Source organism: Podarcis vaucheri (genome assembly GCF_965113315.1).
Source record: "Podarcis vaucheri genome assembly, chromosome: 11".
NCBI lineage: Eukaryota > Metazoa > Chordata > Lepidosauria > Squamata > Lacertidae > Podarcis > Podarcis vaucheri.
In genome coordinates this window covers 66,307,969-66,322,036 of record NC_138749.1, presented here as the reverse complement: position 1 = coordinate 66,322,036, position 14,068 = coordinate 66,307,969, and the positions used below count along the sequence as shown (strand labels likewise).

At 44.1% G+C, this 14,068-nt stretch overlaps 1 protein-coding gene across 4 annotated transcripts in view; it reads right to left on the bottom strand.

Annotated features, from left to right (window-relative positions):
- Window positions 1-14,068, bottom strand: part of DOCK8 (dedicator of cytokinesis 8) — a 168,055-nt gene that overhangs the window by 84,779 nt on the left and 69,208 nt on the right. For all 4 annotated transcript variants that reach the window (XM_082241467.1, XM_082241468.1, XM_082241469.1 and 1 more), the window contains 7 exons: window positions 13,383-13,484; window positions 6,592-6,687; window positions 5,050-5,284; window positions 4,654-4,818; window positions 3,662-3,837; window positions 2,338-2,433; window positions 647-742 (listed from right to left, as the gene is read on the bottom strand). In XM_082241467.1, the coding sequence (XP_082097593.1) occupies window positions 647-742; window positions 2,338-2,433; window positions 3,662-3,837; window positions 4,654-4,818; window positions 5,050-5,284; window positions 6,592-6,687; window positions 13,383-13,484 (966 nt within the window). The remainder of the gene's footprint in view (window positions 1-646; window positions 743-2,337; window positions 2,434-3,661; window positions 3,838-4,653; window positions 4,819-5,049; window positions 5,285-6,591; window positions 6,688-13,382; window positions 13,485-14,068) is intronic.

Below are 14,068 nucleotides of genomic sequence, written 5' to 3'. Positions count from 1 at the left end.
ACCAGCAGCATTGCTAAGTTGACTTCACTGGTGCACCCTATTAGTCCTGGCCTCCCCTGCAGTGACACAACTGCCAGGAAGCTAGCGTTGTGATCCATCAGGCAAGCATCTTCTGGTGTGGCATACATCTGGCCCACAAAATGATGGCGTGCAAACATGGTGAATGGTTTCCATATTTAAATGTAACACTAGACACAGAGTTTTGTTTTAAAAATGAACCACACACACTTGGCATCATGTTTAAATTTATCTCCTTTTGTTTCTTGCTGTGTAAGTGATCAGCTCAGCTGAGTCAGTTTCCCTCCCTTTCAGTCAAATCCTCACAGGTTTATCAGTGGCCCAGAGTTTAAGCAGAGCCTAAAGAACTCTCTACTATGCTGTTGGAGAAACACTCCTGATTCCTTGAAAGCTATTCCCTCACCACAGCTCCTTCCCTGACTAAGCTGTTATCATTTATAGGTTGCCCATAATTCACACTTTCATATGATTACAGAGAAAGGCTCGATAGCTGCAAGGACCAAGGAACCATGCTAGGATTAAAGCATTCTCCACCTTCCTTCAACTGGGCCTCTTCAAAACCTCCAACAATGAGAATGCACTGAACTTGCCTGGTTACTGAAAACAAAGCACCATTATAAAATCTTACCAACAATTCGAAGAAGAACCAGGCATACTTGAAGACAGATTCTCTCACGATGCCAGTGCTGACTACCATTTGAAGTGCTAACTCTTCATGGAAGTGCTACACAGTATATTAAAAACAAAGCAAAAATAGGATAATCTGGTTTTCAACATTGGACCTCAACACAACATAACTCAGACAGGGGCGAAGGAAGGTGTTGTGACACCCGGGGCGGGCGTCACTACGTAGGGCGCATGTGCAGCGTCGCTACGTACGACGCATGCGCCCTACGTAGTGATGCCGCACATGTGCTGTATAGTGGTTTGCTGCCACCGCCGCTCCAGCGTCGTACGGACAGTGCTGGGATCCCTCCATCATCGCTACAGCCGTGAACGGAGGCTGTGAACTGCATCGCACGCATGTGTTGTACTTAGTGGTTTGCCGCCAGCACCAGGATCCTCTGCTCGCGGCTGTAGCCGCAAACGGAGGATCCTCCACATGTGGCTGCGGCGATGCGATGGCTGCTCGCGCCGCTGCGAGCCCCGCAGGGTGACTTCTTGTCACCTCCGCAGACATGGAACCCGGGGCACACTGCCCCCCCATTGCGACGCCACTGCTCTCATGGGGAATCTAAAATGAGAGCCTTTTTTGATTAGTGCACACACGCATGCATAGACTAAGATTAATGAAAACAGATAACAGGTAGATGAAAAAGCAGGTAGCTGCAACCCTAAGTAGCAGATTTGAAACAGAACAGCATGAAGGAAAACAGGACAGTGGTGATCATTAACATCTCGGGTAAAATGAATTAACAATGCCAACAAAACAAAATGCATAGATATAAATATATTAAATATAAAGTTCATTTATTGAAGGCCAAAATAATTTGGAGGTATTACAATAATATTAGGTACATATTGCTCAATCTGCCAGAGACCTTGTGAAGGTAAAATGGCTAATGTGCAGCCAGGCTGGCCTACGAATTCAATGGAATCCAGACACCATTCTAAATCTTTAATTCCATAAAAATATATATGCACAAGGAGAATGTCACATGAAAACAATATGGGAGCCACTAGCATTATTTAAAGCAATGCTGAAATCAATGTAGGCATCATTTTTTGAATAATATATTTCAAATGTGGCTGAATGCACTTGGGTATTTAGGCTTGGACACCAAAATGGGCTCATTCTTTTGATTTGCCTGGCCATACGTTGCCTCCCTTGAACACTGGGCTTCCTGCCATTCGTAGCCACTCTCCCCACAGCCCCCCAGGGTGATCTGCTAATAACTTCAGTCCTTTTATCATTTGCCTTTCACTCTTTTTCTGCTGCACTGGAGAAAGGTGATTGAGTATATTTCCAAGAAGTTTTTTTTTAAAAATAAAAAACCACTCTGTTACAGTGTAGAGATCACTTGTTTAAGAGTAATTTTATAAACACACTGGTTTTATTTATTTATTTTAATTTCATATGCTACTATTCTGGTCCAAATGGACCCTTAAATTAATTTATCCAAAGATGATTGGCTTAGGTGTTCAGTTACTGATCACCTGAATCTCTGCAGAATGGTTCATCTGTCTGCCCGATACAACCCTCCTTGCAAAGGGTTCATCCTCCACACCTTCCTTTTTCTTCACAGGAATATTTATTGCCAAAACTGGTGTGCTTGCAGACCTCATCAGTGACTGGTGTTGCATTATGTGGCAGACTACCTTTTTATTGGACGGTCGAGGGCTTCCACAGGGGCTTGACATATCACTGGTGGGCTCACTGTAGCAAGACATCCGGTTAAAGCTCCGATCTGCAACCTGGATAAAATCACCAGAAGCCATATATAAAACGAAATGAATGAATGCCTGAACATACACAGTCTTACCAAATAAAGACATGGTGACTTTTTAATGGTGACTGCTTGGCAACTTTGCTTACACTGGAAGAATAAACTTGGTTTAACCCTACACAGGTGGTATACTAGCATATGGTATACCAGATTTCTGACAAATTGTTCTGGCAGAGAAATTAAGTGGCCAAATAAAGGAGGCAAGAGGACATGCTGGCAATTTTGGAATGGAGTACTTTCATTTCTAATGTTAATACAGCAGATCCCCCAATAGAGCCACCTTCGACTCATGGATTTCTCTGGAGGGACACACAGAATTAAATCAACCGGATATTATATATCACAATGTTGTATCCAATAGTACTTCAGTTGGTTATGGTTGTTTATGTGTTGTATGTTTTATGAAAACTGAATAAAATACAAATATTTAAAAAGAAAGAGAACATGAACACCATTACCCATGGCGCAGTGTGCAAGTGTTGTTATATACTCAGTAAATTAAACAATGCAAATACACAACTGGCCTCATACGTTTCAGTTTAGGACTGTATTCCCAGTTTTCATGCTGGCTCTCAATCCCATCCAGCACTGAGTGAACCTTTCTTGCATAGACTTTAGGGTCAGATTCATTTGTTATGTAGACACGACACACCTCTGGAATAAAGTATGTTTTATCGTGGAAATAGTTGGAGTTATCTGCTTTTAATATTCAACTCTCTAACATAGGTATTTATTGCCCATTGATCCTAAACAATGCTGAAGGTACCAGAAGGGCATTAAATGAAAGTTAGTGAAGATTTTGTATTTTTGCCCTATTTTATTATGAAGTTATTTGGAACTTTTGAGGTGCATTTGGGATTTTATTCCTCTTTTGTTTGTATCCTGTGATTTCCTATATTCTGCAATGCAAAGCAATGATCGTCACTGTAAAAAGCACTGGCATCCTTTGCATTACCTGCCTCAAAGCCTCAAATGAGATCAGTAAATGGCTCTAGCCATTTGGTGATCCAATAACTGTAAACCTAAGCAATATAATGCTCACTATAACTGTTAAACAACTGCTATAATATGCTTAGTCCATGAAGCGACTCTAGTTGCTCCAATATACTACAGCCAGACACATTTGCTACTGGGTGCAGCAACAATAAGCACCAAAAATGAAACCCATCCTGAATTTCAGCTTTCTTGCCTCTTACCTTGGAAGACATGATGTTTCTGACTTCTTCATCAGTAGAAGCCTGTGTCCCAGCAATGTCTGGATTACTGCAGCTTGTTGCCCGGCTTTGCAAGAGTCGAGAGCCCACGGAGAAAGCTGTGGTACGGCCATAAGTGTAATAACGAGATTCAGCCAGGTTAGTGCTGCCTGTTGCACCTGCCAGGAGTAAGACATTATTGTAGCTCATGTCCTTCCAGCCTTTGCTCCTAACTCAAGAGGTGATGCTCATCCATGTGCTATCCAGCACCTCATCTGATACCCTGGCTCTCTAGGCAGCCTCTTCTGTCCACTCCACACATGGGAGGGGGAGGATTGGAAGGCCACTGCAGATGTACATATACTTTTATGTCATTCTTCTGTGCTTATAATCTATGTATTAGGTTCCATCCTTAAGTCATGGAAGCCTGTGGGGTATGTCATTGCCCCTTGGCGAAAGATTAGACATCCACCTGATAGTGATGATGGTGCATTAGGGACGCGGGTGGCACTGTGGTCTAAACCACTGAGCCTCTTGGGCTTACCGATCAAAAGGTTGGCAAGATTCAAATCCACGCAACAGGGTGAGTTCTGGGGTGAGCTGTCTGTGGACAAACGACGGCTCCCTTGGCCTGAAAGTGAGATGAGTGCCACACCCCATAGTCGCCTTTGACTGGACTTAACTGTCCAGAGGTCCTTTACCTTTACCTTTTAGTGATGATGCAATTTCAGACATTACATCACTCAACATACATAGCATTTACTATGTCACATACATCTCCTTATCTGGCTTATCCTCAGTGAAGCTGTTAACTTGTGCACCCTTAATTGGAGTTAAGACCAGCTGCACTCACTGCAATTTATTTCTGAGCACATATCCACAGGATTGAGCTATAAATGAGCAAAGAGGATGTCAGGACCTTCTTACTTGCTGCCCACAACCAGAAGGTTCAGTTCATAAGCAGCTTATTTTTACTAGAAGCCCAAAAGCAATACCTAGCCTGATAGAATCTCTCTGTATTTCAGGAAGGCGGAAGACATAGTAGACATAAGATGCTAGGAGACAGTTTCTGCCATGCAGGTCCTTGCTCAAGTCTTTGCTGTTGTGGAGGCTGTTCACTATCGCAGCTGCAGATTCAAAAGCAAACTGGGAGAAGTTGGCTGGAGACAAAAAGAAAATACTTAGTTTCTGATACATCAAAGAAAAGGTATAAAAGTATCCAGGTCCACTTTATCACAGACATTCCTCAAATCACTTTTCTTCTTATTTAAATCTTGCTTGATGTAGCAAATAGCATTTTTTTTGTTAAACCAAAACAAAACGCTGCAGAAAGTATGATGGGGTTTGGCCATCAACAGCATCTCATTTTGTGAAACTACAATGATAAGTACCTGTCTGGCCAGCTATAACCATGGGCTGGACAGCCAACTGGAAGAGTTTATCCAAAACCAAGTGTAAAAACAACACAAGGGGCTCCAGGCGGGAGGAGTGCAAGCAGATAATGCTGAGTTTTAGTTCATGTTCAAGAGTGGTTTCTGTGATCTTCTCATTCAGCACTCGAATGGGGAATGCAACTTGGCTTTCTAGTGCATGGCACAGGATGAAGAATTTCTCCAGGTGATTGTCCTATAAATATAAGCCAGAAAGATGTATATGATGTGGGGAATCTACTACGTAACTTAGCTTCCACTACTAAATATTAATCCAAACAGAAAATGGAAAAAGGTAAGAAATCATAAAGGATCAATGTTTAATCATTTCTGATATTTCTCTAAAATTCAAAACTGCTTTGAAATACAAGACTAGATGCGTCATACAAGAAGAAGAAGAAGAAGAGTTTGGATTTGATATCCCGCCTTTCACTCCCTTTAAGGAGCCTCAAAGCGGCTAACATTCTCCTTTCCCTTCCTCCCCCACAACAAACACTCTGTGAGGTGAGTGGGGCTGAGAGACTTGTGATCTTAACTGCTTTATAGTGGTACCTCGGGTTACAGACGCTTCAGGTTACAGACACTTCAGGTTACAGACTCTGCTAACCCCAAAATAGTACCTCGGGTTAAGAATTTTGCTTCAGGTTGAGAACAGAAATTATGCTCTGGCGGCATGATGGCAGCGGGAGGCCCCATTAGCTAAAGGTTAAGAACAGTTTCAGGTTAAGAACGGACCTCCAGAACGAATTAAGTTCTTAACCCGAGGTACCACTGTAGTTTAAAGTGAAAAAGCCAACAAAGCAATGAAACTAAGATTACATTTGGAGACTACTATATCATTCCTTTTATCCTGGAACAGGTTTTATTTCCCCATTTGAAGTGCAAACCTATTCTAAGATAGACATGAATAAACTTTGCTGAACTTAATGGGCACCCATATTCCATTACACACACACACACACCGAAGTAGCAGAAGAACTGGTTTACGTGTGTTGGGGGTTCATGCCTAAAATGGTCTAATGGGAAAGGCTTATGAAGCACCCCTTCCGCTAATACTGGTATATGAACAGGCTCCAAGTTTACTGGAAGTTGACACCTTCTCCCTGGTTCTTTTCATGGATACTTGTAAGGGCAATGCACATGATTTCAATTGGAAGTTATGACACCATTTTCATCTAGGGGGCTTCTTTGAGAACTTTGGAACACAACAGGACTACAAACCAGTCTTGCTCAGCACCTGTGCTGCATTGTTGTTTTTAAGACTCTTAAAAAAGTCTCATGGAACTACACAAATAAGGAAGTTGCATTATATTTTAAGTTGGGTTTCCTTGAATAGGAAGCTGGTGACAACTGTAACTCAGGCTTCAGGTATTCCAACAAATTTTTTTTCTAATGCCAGAATTTTTTTAAGCAAGTCATTTTATCCAAGCTATGAACTTGAAATAGCTTCTCTTACGCTTGGGATTTCAGTTGCCAGTCTCCAGGTAAAAATTAAATCCTCACCTGTGTGTGAACTGATGATATACCTTGCACTTCAATATTAAACACTCCCTTGTGTCCTTCAACCCATTTAACTGGAGGAGATTGTAGAGGAACTTTCTGTATTGAAGATAAAACAACTTGTTGATCAAACCACACACACATACACACAATGTATTCAAGATGCCAATACAATTCTACTAAGTTTTTGGACTTTTTTTGCAATTAACACTTTAGTGTATTTTTCATCTTTGTTGGAAGCCGCCCAGAGTGGCTGGGGAAACCCAGCCAGATGGGCGGGGTACAAATAAATTATTATTATTATTATTATTATTATTATTATTATTATTAATGTTTAGAAGAAGAAGAAGAGTTTGGATTTGATATCCCGCCTTTCACTCCCCTTCAGGAGTCTCAAAGCGGCTAACATTCTCTTTTCCCTTCCTCCCCCACAACAAACACTCTGTGAGGTGAGTGGGGCTGAGAGACTTCAGAGAATGTGCAGGTGACCTTGGAACGGACAGCTCACGGAAGAACCCCGACCAAACCCAAGAGGAGGCGTGTAGTGGTGATAGGGGATTCCCTACTGAGGGGAACAGAAGCAGTGATCTGTGGGCCTGACAAGATGTCTCGGGAAGTGTGCTGTCTCCCCGGGGCTAAGATCCAAGATGTAACTGAACGACTGCAAGGAATCATAAAACCCACTGACGAATACCCCTTCCTCTTGGTTCATGTGGGAACCAATGACACTGCAAGCAATAGCCTCCAGAAGATCAAAAGAGACTACGAGGCTCTCGGCAGGAAATTGAAGCAACTAAATGCACAAATTGTCATCTCGTCTGTCCTCCCAGTTGAACGACGTGGCCCAGGGAGAGAGGGGAAAATAGTGGAAGCGAACAGCTGGCTTCGCAAATGGTGTAAACAGGAACGGTTTGGATTCTTAGATCACGGACTGCAGTTTCTTGAAGATGGACTTCTGGCAAGTGATGGGCTGCACCTCACAACGGTTGGGAGAAATGTTTTTGCCAAAAATCTCAGAAACCTCATCAGGAGGGCTTTAAACTGACTAATGTGGGGGAGGGAGACAGTGCTCCTGAAGGTAGGAGTCTATCAATTAATGAAGATGATCATCCAAATGTCATAGACCAAATGGAGCAAACAGCACGCGGACCTAGTGGTGGGAGGAAAAAATCCTTAAATAAGAGACACGGGGGAATGATTAATGGACTTCAATGTCTCTACACTAATGCGCAAAGCATGGGAAATAAACAAGATGAGCTTGAGCTCTTGGTACAGCAAACTAAATATGACATAATAGGCATCACTGAAACCTGGTGGGATAAGTCCCACGATTGGAATGTAATAATGGGGGGATACAATCTATTTCAGAGAAACAGACCAGACAAGAAAGGAGGAGGAGTGGCGTTATATGTCAGGGATGTGTATACCTGTGAAGAGATCCAAGATTTAGAACCTCAAAGTCAAAGTGAGAGCATTTGGGTCAAAATTAAGGGAGAGAAGAATAACAGAGACCTCATTGTGGGAGTTTACTATAGATCCCCAAGCCAAACGGAGGACATAGATGATGCCTTCCTGGAACAGATGGCCAAGCATGCAAAAGGAAGGGAGATAGTAGTAATGGGGGACTTCAATTACCCGGATATTTGTTGGACGTCAAACTCAGCCAAGAGCATAAGGTCAAACAGATTCCTCACTGGCCTTGCAGACAACTTCATTGTCCAGAAAGTGGGAGAAGCAACAAGAGGAACAGCCATTTTAGATCTGGTCCTAACCAATGTTGATGACCTGGTTAGTGGGGTAGATGTGGAAGGATCATTAGGCGCGAGTGATCATGCTCTTCTGAAGTTTACTATACAGCGGAAAGGAGCAGCCAAGCATACTAGGACTCAATTTCTTGACTTTAAGAAAGCCGACTTCATAAAACTTAGGGAAGTGCTGGGTGAGATCCCATGGACAGCAATACTAAAAGGAAAGGGAGTTCATGATGGCTGGGAGTTTGTTAAGAGGGAGATAGTAAAAGCACAACGACAGGCAATACCAATGAGACGGAAACGTGGAAGGTGCCTAAAGAAGCCAGGGTGGCTATCTAAAGAACTTTTAACTGAATTAAGATTAAAAAAGGATGTGTACAAAAAATGGAAAAGGGGGGAAACCACCAAAGAGGAATTCAAACAAATAGCCAGCACGTGTAGACACAAAGTCAGAAAAGCTAAAGCACAGAATGAACTCAGGCTTGCTAGAGAGGTTAAAAGCAACAAAAAAGGCTTTTATGGGTATGTTCGTAGCAAAAGGAAGAACAAAGAAACAGTGGGGTCACTCAGAGGAGAAGATGGTGAAATGCAAACAGGGGACACAGAAAGGGCTGAACTCCTCAATGCCTTCTTTGCCTCAGTCTTCTCCGATAAAGAAAACAATGCCCGACCTGAAGAATTTGGAGCAAATGATTCAGCAAAGGAAACACAGCCCAGAATAACTGAGATAGTACAAGAATATTTGGCTAGTTTAGATGTATTCAAGTCTCCAGGGCCAGATGAACTGCATCCAAGAGTATTAAAAGAACTGGCAGATGTGATCTCAGAACCACTGGCAGTCATCTTTGAGAGTTCCTGGAGAACAGGCGAAGTCCCGGCAGACTGGAGGAGGGCAAATGTTGTCCCTATTTTCAAAAAGGGGAAAAGAGAGGACCCAAATAATTACCGCCCAGTCAGTCTGACATCAATAGCAGGGAAGATTCTGGAGCAGATCATTAAGCAAACAGTCTGTGAGCACCTAGAAAGGAATGCTGTGATCACCAATAGTCAGCATGGATTTCTGAAAAATAAGTCATGTCAGACTAACCTGATCTCGTTTTTTGACAGAATTACAAGCCTGGTAGATGAAGGGAACGCAGTGGATGTAGCCTACCTTGATTTCAGCAAGGCATTTGACAAGGTGCCCCATGATATTCTTGTAAAGAAGCTGGTAAAATGCGGTCTTGACTATGCTACCTCAATGGTTCCTCTTCATCCTGGAGAAGAGTGACTAGTGGGGTGCCACAGGGTTCTGTCTTGGGCCCGGTCTTATTCAACATCTTTATCAACGACTTGGATGATGGACTCAAGGGCATCCTGATCAAATTTGCAGATGACACCAAACTGGGAGGGGTGGCTAACACCCCAGAGGACAGGATCACACTTCAAAACGACCTTGACAGATTAGAGAACTGGGCCAAAACAAACAAGATGAATTTTAACAGGGAGAAATGTAAAGTATTGCACTTGGGCAAAAAAAAATGAGAGGCACAAATACAAGATGGGTGACACCTGGCTTGAGAGCAGTACATGTGAAAAGGATCTAGGAGTCTTGGTTGACCACAAACTTGACATGAGCCAACAGTGTGACGCGGCAGCTAAAAAAGCCAATGCAATTCTGGGCTGCATCAATAGGAGTATAGCATCTAGATCAAGGGAAGTAATAGTGCCACTGTATTCTGCTCTGGTCAGACCACACCTGGAGTACTGTGTCCAGTTCTGGGCACCACAGTTCAAGAAGGACACTGACAAACTGGAACGTGTCCAGAGGAGGGCAACCAAAATGGTCAAAGGTCTGGAAACGATGCCTTATGAGGAACGGCTAAGGGAGCTGGGCATGTTTACCCTGGAGAAGAGGAGGTTAAGGGGTGATATGATAGCCATGTTCAAATATATAAAAGGATGTCACATAGAGGAGGGAGAAAGGTTGTTTTCTGCTGCTCCAGAGAAGTGGACACGGAGCAATGGATCCAAACTACAAGAAAGAAGATTCCACCTAAACATTCGGAAGAACTTCCTGACAGTAAGAGCTGTTCGACAGTGGAATTTGCTGCCAAGGAGTGTGGTGGAGTCTCCTACTTTGGAGGTCTTTAAGCAGAGGCTTGACAACCATATGTCAGGAGTGCTCTGATGGTGTTTCCTGCTTGGCAGGGGGTTGGACTCGATGGCCCTTGTGGTCTCTTCCAACTCTATGATTCTATGATTCTATGATTCTATGATTCTAAGTGTGACTGGCCCAAGGTCACCCAGCAGCTGCAGGTGGAGGAGTGGAGACGCGAACCCGGTTCCCCAGATTACGAGGCTACCACTCTCAACCACTACACCACACTGGCTCTCAGACAGCTCACACCCAACATTAACATTTGCAATCCAGTGCAGGTCATTCTCAGCCTATCAGGTTGCTGAGATTATGGCACGGCATTTTATATGGCTTTACAGTATGTAATTAATTCATCTGGGTTAAGTTTTTACCAATGCTCATTCTTGAAGCTGACCAAGACATTAGCTAAGAAAGTGCTCATGAGCAAGTTGCTGGAAATAAACATGATCTCCTAGTCTATACATGATTACATATGATTGTGTAAGCACAAAGGTGGGGGCAGATGAAGTTTTAAAACAAAATAAAGCAGTGTCTGGACTACTTCTCCCGTTGCAGTGGTGGAATTGAAATCTATATCCATTACACCTTGTATTCCTAGAAAGTTCTCCCACAAACAATGTCCCAAAGGAACATAAGCTGCAACATTCCTCTGAATATTAGAGCCTCATATTTGCTTGCTAACCTAGAGGAACAAACCAAATAATTCCATAACATAATTTTTAACATGAAACTTACTGAGTTGTAGGACCAAGTCATAAGTCCCATTATGAAAATAACAAAGTTCAGATACATGTCTTTTTTAAATGGCCGGCAATTAAGACCCTGTTTTGTTTCATGCTGGAGAACTAGATTATGCCTTTCCCCATATTACTTCCAGAGACTTTGCTGAGATTTAACATACATAGGGCAGGATCCACCTAATGGACCCCTTCAATGGGATTTCTATGGAAGGGATTTTCCAACCTTTCTTCCATCCTGTGTGGCTCTGGTGGTGCCAAGAGCAGTGGCGTAGCGTGGGGGGTGCAGGGGGGGCCGGCCGCACCGGGCGCAACATCTGGGGTTAGGGTTAGGGGGCGCAAATCCACGGGTTAGGGGGCGCAAATTACTTGCCTTGCCCCGGGTGCTGACAACCCACGCTACGCCACTGGCCAAGAGAACCTCAAGAACAGCACATGGCAGAAGAGGATTATTCTGCCTTGCAAGCTGATAAATTCATCTTAGTGCAATGTCGAATTCCACCCCTAGTGTATACACCCCTTCCATTTACCGTATTTTTCATCCCATAGGACCCTCCGTCCCATAGGATGCACCTAGTTTTTTTGGGGGGGGGGAAATAAAGGGGAAAAAATTCCCCTTTATTTCCCCCCCAAAAGCAGGTCGGGGAAACCGAACCAGGTCGAGGAACAGCGGGATGGCGGCGCTGCGCCTCCCTGCTGTCCCCCGAGCTTGTGGGGCTGGCTGATGTCAGGGCTCCCCACGCTGCGGATGTCTGTCCGGCGCGCGGGGCGCTCTGCTTTCCGGGCGCCCGACGCTCCAGGAAGCAGGCTGCTATCCACAGCCTAGACAGCCCTGCGGGAACTCCCGCAGGGCTGCCTAGGCTGTGGATGTCTTCCTGAAGCCTGGAGAGCGAGAGGGGTCGGTGCGCACCGACCCCTCTCGCTCTCCAAGCTTCAGCTAAAGCCTGCATTCACCCCATAGGACGCACCGAGATTTCCCCTTCATTTTTGGAGGGGAAAAAGTGCGTCCTATAGGGCGAAAAATACGGTATATATGATACTCTATTTAAGTAAGGCAAATATTGGAATGCAGGTTGGCAACTTGTAGTGGGACGTGGGTGGTGCTTTGGGTTAAACCACTGAGCCAGAAGGTCGGCGGTTTGAATCCCTGCAACGGGGTGAGCTCAAGTTGCTCAGTCCCTGCTCCTGCCAACCTAGCAGTTCGAAAGCATGTCAAAGTGCACGGAGATAAATAGGTACCGCTCCAGCAGGAAGGTAAACAATGTTTCCTTGCACTGCTCTGGTTTGCCAGAAGCGGCTTAGTCATGCTGGCCACATGACCCGGAAGCTGGATGCCGGCTCCCTCGGCCAATCAAGTGAGATGAGCACTGCAACCCCAAAGTCAGCCACAACTGGACCTAATGGTTAGGGGTCCCTTTACCTTTACCTTTAGGCAACTTGTGGCCTGGACTTCATTTTATGCAGCCCCTTACACCTTGTTGTTGTTGTTAGAATTTATATACTGCCCTATACCCAGAGGTCTCAGTGCGGTTCACAGAACAAAATCAAAATACAAAATCACAAAATACATAATCAAAATAAAAACAAAACAAAAACACCCCCCCTAAAAAACTCCACATTTTAAAAGGGCCTAGGAAGCTTCCTCAGTCTTCCATCTCATCAGAGTTCTTTCCTTCCTATTTGTTTCCCTCCTTATTTTCCCCAAAGTGTTTTCTTCTTCCTTTTAATAAGTTTCAGAACAATTGGAAGGAGTGGTATTTTATTTGATAAAAAATAAATGCCCCCCCCCCCGGCATGCCAGAGGAGGCTGGGCCCCCTCAATATTCCGCAGCCTGGCAGGCCCCGTCAGGTTGCAGCTGCAACTAGGCCCCGTCGGGCTTCCTCCCACCATGTGACATCATGCATGTGTGCCAGGCCCCCCCCCCCAATATTGGGTGGAACTCGGTGCGCCTGCCACCCCCATCTTTTATCCTGGATGCTTGACTTGGGAGAAAGTCAATCAATTGACTTGGACAATCCTTATTCCATGTTAGATAATGCAGAACACTTTTGTCTCTGGGTCCACTCTTGAGGGAAAGTGGCCCACCTCTGCCTTATACTGAAAATAAAGTTGATCATGTCTGTTTAAAAGGGGAGACTGTTTCTTTCTGTGGTTTTTCCCATTACCTCTGCTGAGTGCATGGAATAGTTGGCAGGCAGTCTATCCAAGGCAACAGGGAGGCAATAATGGCCTGTCTGGAGACGATCATTTAACAGAATTGGCAGCCACTGAAGAAATGAATGGAAAAACAGTGTTATATCATTACTTCATGTGATGCTGGATACTGATCTGGCTTAATTATATTCTTGAGTAAAAGATTTAAATACCAACTGAGATTGTATTCCTTCCTATAGTGGATAATGTAAAGACTTTTACAGTCTAATTTCTTTGATAGCTACTTTGTAGACATGTTATCTGGATCACTGCCACCATCTTTTGTTCTGTAAAAGTGATTAGTTCTGAACCGAAAATTACGAATAGCTTTTTAAGAGTCCAACCAAATGAAGGCAGATTACTCTTCTTGGTAGGCTATACAGTGGTGCCTCGCAAGACGAAATTAATTCGTTCCGCAAGTTTTTTCTTCTTGCGAGTTTTTCGTCTTGCGAAGCACGGTTTCCCATAGGAATGCATTGAAAATCAATTAATGCGTTCCTAGGGAAACCGCCTTCAGACCAGGTCCGGGGACAGTCTGTCCCCCAACCTCTTCTGAAGGCTGGGGGGGGGGACAAGGGCTTTTCTTCCCACCCCCAGCCTTCAGAAGGCTGTTCTGAAGGCTGGTGGTGGGAAGAAAAGCCCTTCTTCCCACCTCCCG